The sequence below is a fragment of the Gorilla gorilla genome, chromosome 19, assembly GCF_029281585.2.
Source record: "Gorilla gorilla gorilla isolate KB3781 chromosome 19, NHGRI_mGorGor1-v2.1_pri, whole genome shotgun sequence".
In the NCBI taxonomy this organism is placed as follows: domain Eukaryota; kingdom Metazoa; phylum Chordata; class Mammalia; order Primates; family Hominidae; genus Gorilla; species Gorilla gorilla.
In genome coordinates this window covers 95328158-95343927 of record NC_073243.2, presented here as the reverse complement: position 1 = coordinate 95343927, position 15770 = coordinate 95328158, and the positions used below count along the sequence as shown (strand labels likewise).

Here is a 15770-nt window from a genome sequence, read left to right as displayed (position 1 = left end):
TATATACACACTCATATATATACACATATACTCATATATACACATATATATTCACATATACATATACATGAGAATATATATATATATATACACTCTGTTGGTGCAGAAGCTACAAGTGTAAAGTTTGTTGGATGTGATCATCATTAAAGATGTTCAGAAATACAGAATTCCCTGTACATACCAAAACCATGTAGCAAAAGCAGTTTTCATCAAGACTGGACTTTTAAGGAAGTATTTCAACTTCTCTTTGAGATTTTTGTTTGGTATTACATATCTTACTCTAATGCTTTTGCTCTTATGAGTGCTTAAAAGGAAAAATAACAGCCAAACCTTGGGGAAGGGGGTGGTGGTGACGAAAGAGACAAAAGTGTCAACTCTCATGAGTGACACAGCGATGACGTGAACAAGTGGAAACCTTTGTGAAGGAACAAAGGTCTTCTCCACCATTGGAAGTCAAAAGAATGTCTTGGTTAGAATCAGAATCAGACAAATACTTGCTTTAGTTTTCAGTCCATTAAAAAGACAGCTCTCAAAATAAATAAATAAATGTTTTTAAAAAGTATTCTTCCACATCTTTATTTACATTCTCCTTCACCAACCTAAAGGGCAAACAAATAGAGAAAATGCTTTTAGGGACCTGTCAGTTTCATTAAGAACACGAACCCTGAATTAGACAATGACAGAAGGAAAGTGATAGGTTTGGCTGTGTCCCCACTCAAATCTCATCTTGAATTGTAGCTCCCATAATTCCCATGTGTCATGGGAGGGACCTGGTAGGAGGTAATTGGATCATGGGGGCGGGTCTTTCCCATGCTGTCCTCATGACAGTGAATAAGTCTCACGGGATCTGATAGTTTTAAAAAGGGGAGTTGCCCTGCACATGCTCTCTTGCCTGTTGCCATGTAGGACGTGCCTTTACTCTTCCTTCATCTTCTGCCATGATCATGAGGCCTCCCCAGCCATGTGGAACTGTGAGTCCATTAAACCTCTTTCTTTTATAAATTACCCAGTCTCCGGTATGTCTTTATTAGCAGTGTGAGAACAGACTAATACAGAAAGTGTTTCTGTGAGCCCTTGTGTCACTTTGCCATGTTCCCAGGACTCAGCCAAGTTGGCACAACCTAGTGACTGGGAATGTGGCATCAAAGCAGGCACCAAAGCAGCTGAGCAAAGGGTGGTACCCACTCAGGTGCTGCTTGGCTGAACTTGACTCAATATCCAACAGGAACCATTTCACGTGGTTCTTTTTCACTTTTATCTTCTTAGGTAGCTTAAGATCCTGTGGGTTATTCTAGTACACTGTCTTTATAAAAATACCTCCTGCATGCTTCATTGCCACAGAACTGAGGAAGAAAAGTCTGACACTGAAGTCCAGAGGGTCAGAAAAGTAAAAGTCTTGAGTCTTGAGGAATCCTTGAGGCAGTGGGAAAAGCCAAAACCAGGAAGGAGAGGGACCAGCTGCCCACCTCAGTCACCGTAAACGCAGCTGTTCAGCAGGGAAATACATTGCAATCTCCTCCCCACGGGCTGTGCCATGAAGCATCCGACAGGCCGCCTCAATTCCTAGTAATGCTTCCCCAGTCCTCTAGGTAAGAATGCTTGCCTTACAAGAACAAATATGTTTTGGATAAGCCAGCCAGTTCAGACGTGGGGCCATGTCTAATTCGCTGCCTTCGACACTGGCTAAACTTGCCTGTTGCGTACGGCAGACATTCCTTTACCAGAAGACCAGAAGTTCATTAGAGGTTTGAGGCTTTAAACAGAAAGACCTTCTGGCAGCAACATACCAAAACACCTGCTATCCAACATGTAAATCAAACACTGGTCAAGATCAAAGCTATCAAGAAGGCACAATTCAAATGCTTTGATGTTTGCATTTACTTCCTAACATGTCTGTGGAAAAATAAACTTCCATCCAACTTCTACTCCCAACTTTTCACCAATTAAAACTGAACTCCTCTTTAAAAACTTCTTCATCTTGAATACTTCCTTGATCATTTCAATCCATAGGGATCTCTCTCCTGAAGAAGCTGTTTCCTTACTCCTTTAAAAAGATTATACTGCATGATTTAATTCATCCACTGTGTGTGAATATCTTATCTTCCAACACAGTAAACTGAGGACAACGCCCATGTCTCTGTGTCCCCTATGCTACACTACGTCCCAAGCCTGCCTTGGGCCTGATGTCCATAATGTAAATTCTAAGTGAAGTTGGATTAGTACTTGGAGCCCAGAAAAGACTGTTAATGGCTGGGTTGAGTTTTAATGATCTCTAATGTTACTCCACTGTAGAAGGCAGTGAGGTGACTCGTTTATAGAGAATGCAATTTCTTTTTGTTTTTGAGACAAGGTTTCACTCTGTCACCCAGGTTGGAGTGCAGTGGCATGATCAGGGCTCACTGCACTCTTGACCTCCTGGGTTCGAGCAATCCTCCCACTCTAGCCATGCGAGTAGCTGGGACTATAGGCACGTGCCGCCACGCCTGGCTAATTTTTCTGAATTTCAGTAGAGAAAAGGTCTCACTATGTTTTCCAGGCTGGTCTCAGACTCCTGGGCTCAAGCGATCCTTCTGCCTCAGCCTCCCAAAGTGCTGGAATTACAAATGTGAGCCACTGTGCCTGGCTTGCAATTTCTTTTTGATTAAACAAAATCAGAGCAGATTGTATTGCACTGCCAAGAGCTCCACTTGAGCCATTTTCTTCAGAAAGTTTTCCTAATAAATGTATGACATCCTGTGTCACCTCTTATAGTTTTTCAGCACCTCATAGACACTGATTAAGCTCAGCACTGTGTAGAATGAACAATCAGCTCTACATGCTCTACTGGGTGATTGTAGAGAAGCCAACAGCAAGACAACAGGACAGCATATGAAGTCTACATCAGAGCTAAGAAGAGGATGACCTGGGACAACAGAGGAGGGGGCTTACCCCAGCTGTAGGGTGCACTGAGGAATGTCAAAAAAGGAGTCCTTTCAAAGTCTACCTCTAAGCCAAGACCTAAAGATGAGTTGGCTACAGGAGTGGAGAGTAAGATTCCAGGCAGAGAGACCTATCACCTGCGGGGGGCACACCCTCAGGTGGCCCCCAGTGGGTTACAACCCTCTTCAATCTTCCTGAGTGGGGGTGCAATCTGGGACTTGCTTCTAGCCATTAGACTGCAGCAAAGGTGACGGGATGTCATTTCTGTGAGAACATTACATCATATAACACTCCGTCCTACGCTGGAGCATGGGGTTATCCTGCTGGCCTGAAAGAAGTGAGCTGCCATGTGTCAAGGAACTTTGAGGGCTTCTAGGAGCTGCGAGTGGTTCCCAGCCAACAACTAGAAAGAAAACAGGGACTTCAGTCCTGCAAAAACACAGGGAAATGAATTTTGCCAATGACCAAGTGAGCCTGGAAGATACCCTGAGGTCCAGAAAGGAACAAAGCCCCAAGATACAGGGACTGTAGGCTCGGGGGACCCTGATCAGAGGACCCAGCTCAGCTATGCCCCAGCTCTGACCCTTAGATTCTATGAGATAATCAATGTGTGTTGTTAAAGCCACGAAGTTTGCAGTAATGTATTACAAAGCAATAGCTAGCTCATGTGATTATCTCTGTATGCTATCTCTACCCTGTTTTGTGTTTATATCTTAAATCCGTCAGAGTAAAACATTTCCCTAGAGCAGGGAGGTAGTAGGTCCATCATGACTTTCCCTTGCTGAATGTCCAGGAGGTGAAGCCTAAGTACTTGTCATCAATCTCACATTGGTCAAACTGCAAGACATACGTCTCTCTCTCCCCCCGCTTTCTCCCTCTTTCCTTTCCTCTTTTTATAAAGCAAGAAACTTCTAGATTAAAAACAGCATATTATGAGTGGAAGCTTTAAAATACTTCTCTGACACTGCACTGCTGTGTGTAAGGGCAGAAGGAGCGGGAATGAGGATTCACTCTTCGAGGACACATGTGTCCTCAGCTGCCTGCATTTCTGTGTCAAGTCACATTGCTGTCTTTCCCATGTGACAAGTCATTGAAGGTGGGTGGGGAATGAGAGTGGAAGCCAAACGAGGTTCTTGGCAGTTCCCTGATCCAGAAAGAAGAAGTCATACAACAAATTTTATGAGTAATTTTTTAAGTTCAGGCCCGACTGCCCATACTCTGCTCCTATCTGGAAAAGGGGGTTAAGGAGCCTCTGCCCCAACAGCATCTTCAAATGCAGATTTTCCTTTTTGCTTTCTGGACTGAGTTTTTGACAACCGGAAGGATTTCAGACCGGCTACTGATCTCTCGCTCAGTCGCTGCTCTGGTTGCAGGGATAAAAGCCAGTATTTGAATTAGAGAAAGTTAGAAGGGTCTGGGGTATCGCTTCGTAGACACTGGGGGCTGCCTCATACTTCCAAAGTACTGTTACTCGTCTGCCAACATTTGTTACTGCCTGAACAAATACCCACACACAAACAATTAGGATGAGATGTTTCAATGTGTTCTCTAACGAAACAGAGTCCCTGACAAGTCAAGGACTTCACTTCAAATAAAATAGTAACTGTTTGGGAGACAAAAGGTTATGGTAGGCATGGCAACAGGAGTATCTTCCCAATGTGAAAGAACAATTGTATAGTGGTGTCATGGAGCCCTAAACCCTGTGAGCATCACCCCGAGATCTGTCAGGGATTCGGTGGGAGCTGCTCTTTCTCCGCATTGTACCTTGGTCTTCCCCAGCTGCCACTCGCTGTTGGAGGCATCATAGAGCTGCAGCAGGCTCGTGCACTTCCCTCGGACGTCCTCGGGCAGAGCCAGATTCCTCATCAGCACTTTATACCTGCAACGTGAAGACACACAGGGTCACCTTCTGCGATGGTTCCCTGTTTTCTCCAACCCCTTTGAAAAGAAAGAGAATCCAATTCAGCTCCCTCTTGCCTTTTGTAAAAGTCCTGAAAGGGTCTTCGGACCGCATACCCAGCTTTGCGGATTCTCACAGTCTCCAGCATCCCTGAGTACCGCAGCTGGTTCAGCACAACCGCCTGGTCAAACTGGTCTGGCATCTAAACCATGCAAAAAAAGATGGGATACCATTAGAAAAAATGGAATTCGACAAGGGAGGCTTAATAAAGCCACCTCCATCATTGGTTTACCCCTGCTTCAAAACACATACGAGAATCTTGAACCTACACAGAAATAGAGACTAGCACAGGAACCCCAGTGGAACCATCACCTCGCCTTAACAACCGTCAACCCCTGCCAATCCTGCCCCATCCACAAGCTACTTCCTCCCTCCCCTTATGTTTAAGAAAATCCCAGCCGGGCACGGTGGCTCGTGCCTGTAATCCCAGCACTTCGGGAGGCCGAGGCGGGTGGATCACAAGGTCAGGAGTTTGAGACCAGCCTGGCCAATATGGTGAAACCCCATCTCTACTAAAAATACAAAAATTAGCCAGGCGTGGTGGCGCGCGCCTGTAGTCCCAGCTACTCGGGAGGCTGAGGCAGGAGAATTGCTTGAACCCGGGAGGCAGAGGTTGCAGTGATGGTGCCACTGCACTACAGCCTGGTGACAGAGCAGTCTCAAAAAACAAAAAGAAAAAAAGAAAAAAAAAGAAAATCCCAAACATCGCATCACCTCATTTGCAAAGATTCTACTATATGTCATGTGTTAATATAACACTAGTATCATATCTTAAAAGATATCAATAATTCCTTTATATTAATATCCATGTTCACATTTCTGGCTGTATCACAAATATCATAAATGTACCACCACTTTAAAATCTATTTTTTCTGCAAAGACTTTAAAGTGTCATACAAATGTCACTTTATTTTACTTTTTAAGTTTGAATTTAAAGTCATTTTTTACCTAAGAACACAGTGACTTGGTGATGGGTGGATACCCACACTGTGGCAGGTGAGGTGAGGTGGGGGTGGGGGTCGGGGGTGGGGGTGGAGAAGGGGAGATGACCACGCTAGCCGGTTTAGAAGACATAGAGGCGAAAAAGAGTTTGACTTTGCTCAAATTCTAGTCAAATACTTATTTATTGAGAGCTCCATACTCTGATCACTAAATAAGCCTGAGAACATACAAATTAAAGACAGAGGAAATCAGAACCAAGACTTAATGTTCTGAAATGTGTTCTCTTATTTGTTCAGCTGCCAACAAACTGGCACTGGGGCCAGGACAATAGGTTTTCAGAGGAAAGCAAAAAAGTGGGCCATTTAGGAACTCTGGGGACAGTGGTTTGTTTTTTCAGTCCACCCACCTGCGTTCCCTTTAATTAAGCTGCATGTTGTTATCCCACACAACTGTGAATACAATGACAAAAAAATAGTGCCATAGGACCTAACTGTTAAAAAAAATACAAGAATGCAAAGTGGCTTAATTTGTGACCCTTAAAAATGCAGTCATTAACACAAAATTAGGCATAAAGCCATGTTATTCTGCAAGCTTTCAAATTTGGCAAAAAAATAAATTTAAAGAATGCTTTGCAACTATCCCTCACAGCTTTTGATGGAATAGCTGCCATCAGCCCTAGTGGGCTGACTTCTCTCATATTTAATTTCTTCTACAAACACGGTGGTCAAATTGTCTTTATTTAGCAGTATTCCAACCAAGTGCAGCCAGCAAATTAGGGCAAACATCCAAAGAACTGTGGTTCTCTGTTTTTAGTCTTGATTAAATTATCCTCAGAAAAGTAAGAAAAGCATAAAAATATGAAAACAAGATTAGTGTTGGTGACTCTTATGCTGTATCTCTGGATTTAAAAATGCGGGTTGGGGGGTGGGTGACTGTTCTGAAGGCATTTGGTTACAATGCTTCTGTGAGATTTATTTGGGAATATAATCTAAGCAGCACTAATCTATAAAGACTAGTATAGAGCAAATATAAAAGGAACACTGAATAAAGTATCAGACTTACTTAACTTTGTTAAATTTATACTACCAGAGAAGCCTTCTAAACTTAATATTTAATCACTTGATGCGCAGACTTTCATCCAAAATATCTCTATCTCTCAGGCTTTCCCTGTTCCTGACCCCCTCTTTTCTCCCAGTCTCTATAGAACAAAGTCTGTACAATTCCCCAGTCCGAAGCTCGAGTTATTAAAACTAAAGATATTACACCAAAAGGGCCTCCCCATCCAAAAAGTTCAGCCACACTCACCATCTTCCTGTCTCTCCAAGGGGCATTTCACCTTCAGTTTGGCTCTTGGGCCAAAATTCATATGGAAAACAACTGCCACACTGACCTTTTCCCCACAGCTAAAGACATGGAACAATAATGAACACCATTCCTGTGCTTTAAAAAGTGCCCGGTCGCCATGACAACCCCTTCCATTCTCGGGCTAATTAGTGTGGTGTGGTTGTAGGATTTGACACAGCCAGGGGAGGGGAGGGAGGGAGCGAGGAGCGGCCGCGAGATCCAGGCTCCCATTGCGATTGTGTCCCTGCCCCTTCCCAGTAACTTAACCAGGGGAGGGGGATCTATAGGCTGATTGTCGCCCCGGGCAACCCACCCTGCGATCACAATCACGAGGGGGGTAGATCTGGATTTCCACTGGTGGTTTTCTTTTCGGCTGCAATTTCCTTTTCTGGTGAATTGAATGTTCAAAGATGACACAGCTGGAGGCTGGACAAGGTGCAACTTAAAGGCATTTCGCCTTTCAAAACTCTGCTACTGCGCTGCCTCCACTGGTAACTAACTAGTTTTCCAGAACCTGAGCTCACTCCAACAAAGACTGCCTGCAGTGTACCGACAGGGAAGTCTCGATGGCGACAAATAGGTTGGAGTTTGGAAGAAACAGCCTCTAACCAGGGCAATTACAGTCACTTGATCCATTTACTGAATATTTACTGAACACCTACTATGTGCAAGGTTTTGTAATTCATGATCAGGGAAGATTTTTTTCAAAAAGGTGGAAGCTGTGTTTTGTTTCCAAGGACCCTGCAATTTAGGAGGGTGGACAGGTACATCAGTACTTAGATAGCGGAAAGCCTAATATTAAACTATCATTAAAGATTAAAATTAAAATTAAGTTCCTTGGAGAAAGAAAAATACTGAGGGGGCATGGGAAGTGCACAGATTTGAACTAGAGCTTGGACTCTTAAAATGCTGGAGGGAAGGGGCATTCCCCACAGGAAAAAAACAGGAAGAAAAGCCAAGAGGAACCTGGCAGGTTCAGTCAACAGGATGGTATGGAACAGAGGGGGAAGGACCTAGGTGGAAGATGGACGCATGGTTCTTGTATTCAAGATAAGAAGGAGTCACAAGGAGTCACTGGAGGCTCACAGTAGAGACCAATGGGGTCAGATCTGTGCTGGGTAAGGATCCCCTCAGTGGCAGCAACAACACTAGGAACAAGAGCATCCCCAAATGGGCGGCGGCTGGGTATATACTGATACCACGCACGTCATAAAAATGTCATGCAGCCAATAAGACCAAATGCAGGAGATTGAGACCATCCTGGCTAACAGGGTGAAACCCCGTCTCTACTAAAAATACAAAAACAAAATTAGCTGGGCGTGGTGGCGGGCGCCTGCAGTCCCAGCTACTCAGGAGGCTGAGACGGGAGAATGGCGTCAACCCGGGAGGCAGAGCTTGCAGTGAGCCAAGATTGTGCCATTGCACTCCAGCCTGGGCGACAGAGCGAGAAAACAACAACAACAACAACAAAAACAAATTGTAGCAGGGAGTGGCGATGGTTACTGGGTACAAAAAATAGAAAGAATGAATATTTAGTATCTGATAGCACAACAGGGTGACTATAGCCAATGATAATTTAGTTGCATATTTAAAAATAACTAAAAGTATAGCTGGATTGTTTGTGACACAAAGGATAAATGCTTGAGAGGATGGATACCCCATTTACCTGACATGATTATTACACGTCATATGCCTGTGTCAAAACACCTCATACATCCCATCAATACACGACAAAAATAAATCTAAAAATTTTTTTTAAAAGAACAACATAGGGCAATTGGAAAAAAAAAAAAGATCAAATTGAAGACATACCTATTGATTCTAGGGCCTTTCATGAGGTATTATTGAGTGAGAAAAACAAGCTAGAAAGAATCTTACTTAAAAAAAAATAAAGATGATCACTCCTCTCCAAAAATCCCTGCTCTAGCTATATGTATGCGTATAAATGTAGTCATGTACCACACAATGATGTTTCAGTCAACGACAGACTACAGATATGGCGATGGTGCCGTAAGATTGAAATGCTATTTTTTTTTTTTTTTTTTTCTGAGACAGGGTCTCGCTGGGATTACAGGCATTTGTCACCACACCTGGCTAATTTTGTATTTTTAGTAGAGATGGGGTTTCTCCATGTTGGTGAGGCTGGTCTTGAACTCCCAACTTCAAGTAATCCGCCTGCCTCCGCCTCCCAAAGTGCTGGGATTACAGGCATGAACCACCTCACCCAGCCTGGGGGTTTCTTTTTGAGGTGACGAAAATGTTCTAAAATTGACTCTGGTGATGGCTGCACATATCTGTAAAAAATTTTAAAACTCACTGAATTGCACATTTTAAATAAGGCAATTACATGACATAAGAACCATATCTCAGAAAAACTGTTAAAAAAATTTTTTTAAGTACATTAAGGCCAGGCGCAGTGGCTCACACCTGTAATCCCAGCACTTTGGAAGGCCGAGGCAGGTGGACCGCCTGAGGTCAGCAGTTCGAGACCAGCCTGACCAATATGGTGAAACCTTGTCTCTACTAAAAATATAAAAATCAGCCGAGTGTGGTGGCATGCGCCTGTAGTCCCAGCTACTTGGGAGGTTGAGGCAGGAAAATTGCTTGAACCCAGGAGGCAGAGGTTGCAGTGAGCTGAGATCGCACCACTGCACCCCAGCCTGGGCAACAGAGTGACACTCCATCTTGAAAAAAAAAAAAAGTACATTAAGTACCAGTCTAACACTGAGGCATTTAAAATGGACAAGAAATGGATGGAAGAGAAAGTTTGCATCCTGGAGACAGGACGAAATCTATGTAGTTTTAATGTATACTTTGGATAATTTAATCCTACCAAAAATAAGTAGAAATACTTATTTCCATACAATGTGAAAAATACTATTTCAGAATGCCTAGATGATTAATAATGATTAATAACAGGGCACACTAAACCCTCTACAAAAATCACTTACGGGCAAACTTTACCTCCTGCAGCTTATTTAGATAAAGGACAACAGAGGTGCTGACAAACAGGGACACCAAGAGCAGGGAGGGTGCTTCTCAATGAAGACAGAAATGCATTTATTTATGTATCAATGAATCCAATTGCCCTGAACATTACCGAGCCTGCCATAATTTCATGAACAGTGCATGACAATAAGAAGTATGACAGTGGATTTGGAAACAGCCATTTGCCTATGGTAAGGGGACATTCAATCTGTGCTTATTTAATGAAAGAAAATACAGTGAGTTTATTATCCGTGGACCATTAAAGTTATAATGTTTTTCAGCATTTGAGAAACTTGCAAAAACCAACCAAGGCATCCTGAGAAGAGCCCAGGAAGAGGTGGCTGGGGGTGGTAGGAATCCAGCTTGTCACACAGGAGCCATGTGTTTTTCCAGAGCCAGCCAGGATTTTAGGGAAAAGCCATTTTGTAGATGACGAGACTGGAAATTAGCAAGGCAAAATGACTTGTTCAAACCGGTTTTTTTTTTAATTTTTTTGAGATGAAGTCTCACTCTTGTCACCCAGGCTGGAGTGCAGTGGTGCGATCTTGGCTCACTGTAACCTCTGCCTCCCAGGTTCAAGCAATTCTCCTGCCTGAGCCTCCCAAGTGGGTAGCTGGGATTACAGGCATGTGTCACCACACCCGGCTAATTTTGTATTTTTAGTAGAGATGGGGTTTTCCCATGTTGGCCAGACTGGTCTTGAACTCCTGACCTCAGGTGATCCACCCACCTCAGCCTCCCAAAATGCTGGGATTACAGGCTTGGGCCATCTCGCGCGGCCTTAAACTGGTTTTAACATTTGCTTAAATCAAGAAGTTAAAAAGTAAGTCTCAAAGAGCTTTGCGTTCCTGAAAACTAGCATGTAAATCAAACTTGTATGCATCAAACCTATTTTCCTACTGACACATTATAAAACTGGGATATATTACCATGGGATATAACTCTGAAAGGAATGAAAACTTCTTTAGGGAAAAGATTAAGTGGAACCTAGGCAGAGAATGTGGTCTATAAGGTATCATTCCCAGTGGCAATCCGTCTTCTGGAAACACAGACATTCTCTGGAGATTTAAGCACAAGGAACATTCTTAGAGATCAACTTGTCAGGTACTGACTTGGTCTAATACAGGTGACTTAAAGATCACAATTTTAAGGGCCACGACCACATCGATAAGAAATCAGTTTGCTACATTGTGAGTTCAGCCAAACATCTGCATATGGAAGCAACTAGAGAATAAAGAAGAGCTTTTAGAAAATCAAATTGCAAACTGAGCAAATCCAACTCTGGCTACTCCCATGAACACAGACAATCATCAGCTGACCATATCCTTACTTCGCATATCAACCTCTGATCACTGACAAATAATTCAACTGTTCTTTGACCCACGGGGGATTTAACTCCATTTGCATCTCATACTGAGAGGTGACAGCATGCTGGCAGTCCTCAGAGCCCTCGTTTGCTCTCGGCACCTCCCCTGCCTGGGCTCCCACTTTGGTGGCATTTGAGGAGCCCTTCAGCCCCCTCACTGCACTGTGGAAGCCCCTTTCTGGTCTGGCCAAGGCTGGAGCCCACTCCCTCAGCTTGCAGGGAGGTGTGGAGGGAGAGGCACGAGCGGGAACCGGGGCTGCGTGCAGCGCTTGCGGGCCAGCTGGAGTTCCGGATGGGCATGGGCTTGGTGGGCCCCACACTCAGAGCAGCCAGCCAGCCCTGCTGGCCCCGGGCAGTGGGGGACTTAGCACCCGCGCCAGTGGCTGCGAAGGGTGTACTGGGTCCCCAGGCAGTGCCAGCCCACCGGTGCTGCGCTCGACTTCTCGCTGGGCCTTAGCTGCCTTCCCGTGGGGCAAGGCTCGGGACCTGCAGCCCGCCATGCCTGAGCCTCCCACCCACTCCATAGGCTCCTGTGCGGCCCGAACCTCCCCGACGAGCACCACCCCCTGCTCCATGGCGCCCAGTCCCATCGACCACCCAAGGGCTGAGGAATGAGAGCACACGGCGCAGGACTGGCAGGCAGCTCCACCTGCAGCCCCGGTGCGGGATCCACTAGGTGAAGCCAGCTGGGCTCCTGAGTCTGGTGGGGACGTGGAGAGTATTTATATCTAGCTCAGGGATTGTAAATACACCAATCAGCACCCTGTGTTTAGCTCAAGGTTTGTGAGTGCACCAATCGACACTCTGTATCTAGCTGCTCTGGTGGGGCCTTGGAGAACCTGTGTGTCCAAACTCTGTATCTAACTAATCTGATGGGGACGTGGAGAACCTTTGTATCTAGCTCAGGGATTGTAAACGCACCAATCAGCGCCCTGACAAAACAGGCCACTCGGCTCTACCAATCAGCAGGATGTGGGTGGGGCCAGATAAGAGAATAAAAGCAGGCTGCCCGAGCCAACATTAGCAACCCGCTCAGGTCCCCTTCCACACTGTGGAAGCTTTGTTCTTTCGCTCTTTGCAATAAATCTTGCTACTGCTCACTCTTTGGGTCCACGCTGCTTTTATGAGCTGTAACACTCACCACGAAGATCTGCAGCTTCACTCCTGAGCCCAGCGAGACCACGAGCCCACGGGAAGGAACGAACAACTCCAGACGTGCTGCCTTAAGAGCTGTAACACTCACCGCGAAGGTCTGCAGCTTCACTCCTGAGCCAGCGAGACCACGAACCCACCAGAAGGAAGAAACTCCGAACACATCTGAACATCAGAAGGGACAGACTCTAGACGCGCCACCTTAAGAGCTGTAACACTCACTGCGAGGGTCCGCGGCTTCATTCTTGAAGTCAGTGAGACCAAGAACCCACCAATTCCGGACACAATACCCCCTCCTTGGGTGCCTGCTAAGGGCAGGTGTCTGAGCATGAGATGACACACCACAGTGGACAAGGGACACACTGGTAACGTGGCACTGTATCCCAAGGATGATGCCCTGCATGTGACAACGTATATAATAACGACTGCTTCTGCTTTAATAACAAATATCAAATACAGTGTGACAACTCCTTGGGTGCTTCTGAATACATGTTATAATTTATTTCTAGAGTGGATCCTTTCCTATCTTTTTTGGAGAGAATTTACTCAAGGTCTAAAACTTTCATGTGATCACAATGTCTTGAAGATTATGTAAAAGTAAACAATTATTTTAATTAACTAAAAATATTTATTTGGGCCAGACACGGTGGCTCACGCCTATAATCCCAGCACTTTGGGAGGCTGAGGTGGGTGGATCACCAGAGGTCAGGAGTTCGAGACCAGCCTGACCAACATGGAGAAATCCCATCTCTACTAAAAATATCAAAATTAGCCAGGCATGGTGGTACATGCCTGTAATCCCAGCTACTCAGGAGGCTGAGGCAGGACAATCACTTGAACCCAGGAGGCGGAGGTTGTAGTGGGCCGAGATTGTACCATTGCACTCCAGCCTAGGCAGTAAGAGTGAAACTCTGTCCCTAAATAAAGAAATAAATATGTGTGTGTGTGTGTATGTATGTATGTATTAGAAGCCTCCCATACACTAAGCACCCACACAAATAACTAATGGTGTGGGATGTCCAAGAGCAAACCCAGTCCCTGCTCTGCCCTGACAAATGCAGGCCCTTCCCAGATTAGACCTGCTTAGGATGCAAAATGGTAGCAAGCCCAAGATCTGGCAACACAGGAGATCCTCAGAGCCCTGACAAACAGCCCCAGAAAGCCAAACAAAGGAGCTGAGCATCACACCAACAATAAGTCAATTGCCTTTACTGCCTTAACTTGGGAGCTTATTAAAAGAATTTTTTGAAGACTTTATGTCTTGTAAGACCAACCTCCACATTGCTAGACTATTTCTCAAAGTGAGTGGTACTGCATTCAAAATTTAGAGTTCTACTTTTCCACATTATTTTATTTTATTTTATTTTATTTTTGAGACGGAGTCTCGCTCTGCTGCCCAGGCTGGAGTGCAGTGGTGCGATCTCAGGTCATTGCAACCTCTGCCTCCCAGGTTCAAGCAATTCTCCTGCCTCAGCCTCCCGGGTAGCTGGGATGGGAATATAGGCACGTGCTACCACACCCGGCTAATTTTTTGTATTTTTAGTAAAGACGGGGTTTCACCGTGTTAGCCAGGATGGTCTCCACCTCCTGATCTTGTGATCCGCCCGCCTTGGCCTCCCAAATTGCTGGGATTACAGGCGTGAGCCACCACGCCCAGCCTCCACATTGTATTCTTTAATGGCACCTGACCTACTTTAAATGAAATACTTTAAACTTTACATTCATATTGGGTCTGCAACTGAGGGACTCATCGCACAGTTCATATTGTGGAGATTAGTACGCCACTATCTTAAGAGACATAAAATATGTGAATTATGTAATAAGAAAAGCCATTACATAATTCATTACATGAATACTGTATGTGTGGGGCAGGGGGCACTGCTACAGAGAGGATTTAAAATATTAGGTATATTTGTATTTGCATTTCCATTATAGGATATACCTCTACCCCATTTAACTTTAAAAATAAACAACCTTATCTTCTGATAACCCCTCTTCAACTTTAAGAAGTTAAAGACTCCATAAGAATTACCCAAAGACAATTACGCTACATAACAAAATATCATTCCCAGTCCTGTAACTACTAAGAAAGCCTCACCACAAGACTCCCATCCCCTCCTCTTGCTGATTCACAAAGAACTCTGCAAGGAATCTCAGTCTATTTGCTTTCTTTGCTACAATAAACTCTCAAGAGTGGTGAATAAATATTCTCAGATAAGAAGTTTATCATGCTTTGAACAATGTTCAAAAGCATCGTAACTAAAGCAGCAATATAACTTTCCTGACCTTGAACAGAAGGTAAATAAAAGTCACTTCAACTGGCGACAAAAGTCCTTTGTACTTACATCAGTCATTTCACTCTGGGGCTGTTAAACACTTTACACAGTGGTTGCTACTTGCTAATTTTCACATTTTTAGAAAAGAGGCAGAAACTAATTTCCCCTAGAGAAGAGGCAACCCCCCCGCAGGTGAGGAACAGGAAGGTAGTAAGCAGGGCCTGACTGGCGAGCAAGCTGTCACTCAGTCCTGGAGGTCAGATTGTAGGGTCTGGAAATTTCTCACTCACCAAGTACAACCTTCAACCCACATACCCGCTGAGACTAACTACAGCTGTCACCCTGAGCAAGGACACTCACACTCTGTTACAGCTGCAGGCGCTTACCTCGGACCCACACAAACCTCAACTACCTAATGGGAAAGAAAACACTGAAACATAAATAACATGCACATATACATGTCAATCTTTCTAAGGGATAGCTCTGGTTGTATCACAGCCCTGTTCACACACAGCCAGCACATACCAGTTTAAGACAAAGGCTTCGATTTCCCATTCGAGGTCCTCACAGTATGGCTCCAATTTACCTTCCCAGTCAATACGCCCTTATACAAATCCTACCTTTCAGTCCAACCATAGATCATTCTACTTGTTTCTTGACTAAAATGCTCACTTCCTGTCTTCCCCTCAGCTGAAACTGGCCTCTCCACCTGAAATGTACCATCTGTTGAGCCTGATGGATCTTTTAGGTGTCTCTCAAATGCTCCCTCCTGCGTAAAACTGTCCCGATGCATCCCACAGGTGCCATCCGTGATGCTCTCACC

At 44.7% G+C, this 15770-nt stretch overlaps 1 protein-coding gene across 1 annotated transcript in view; it reads right to left on the bottom strand.

Moving 5' to 3' along the window:
• The window catches only part of MYO10 (myosin X), a 267318-nt gene that overhangs the window by 40645 nt on the left and 210903 nt on the right, over positions 1 to 15770 (bottom strand). The window contains exons 20-21 of the mRNA XM_019013445.4: positions 4897 to 5021; positions 4684 to 4798 (exon numbers count right to left, since the gene is read on the bottom strand). Coding sequence (XP_018868990.2) covers positions 4684 to 4798; positions 4897 to 5021 — 240 coding nt within the window. The remainder of the gene's footprint in view (positions 1 to 4683; positions 4799 to 4896; positions 5022 to 15770) is intronic.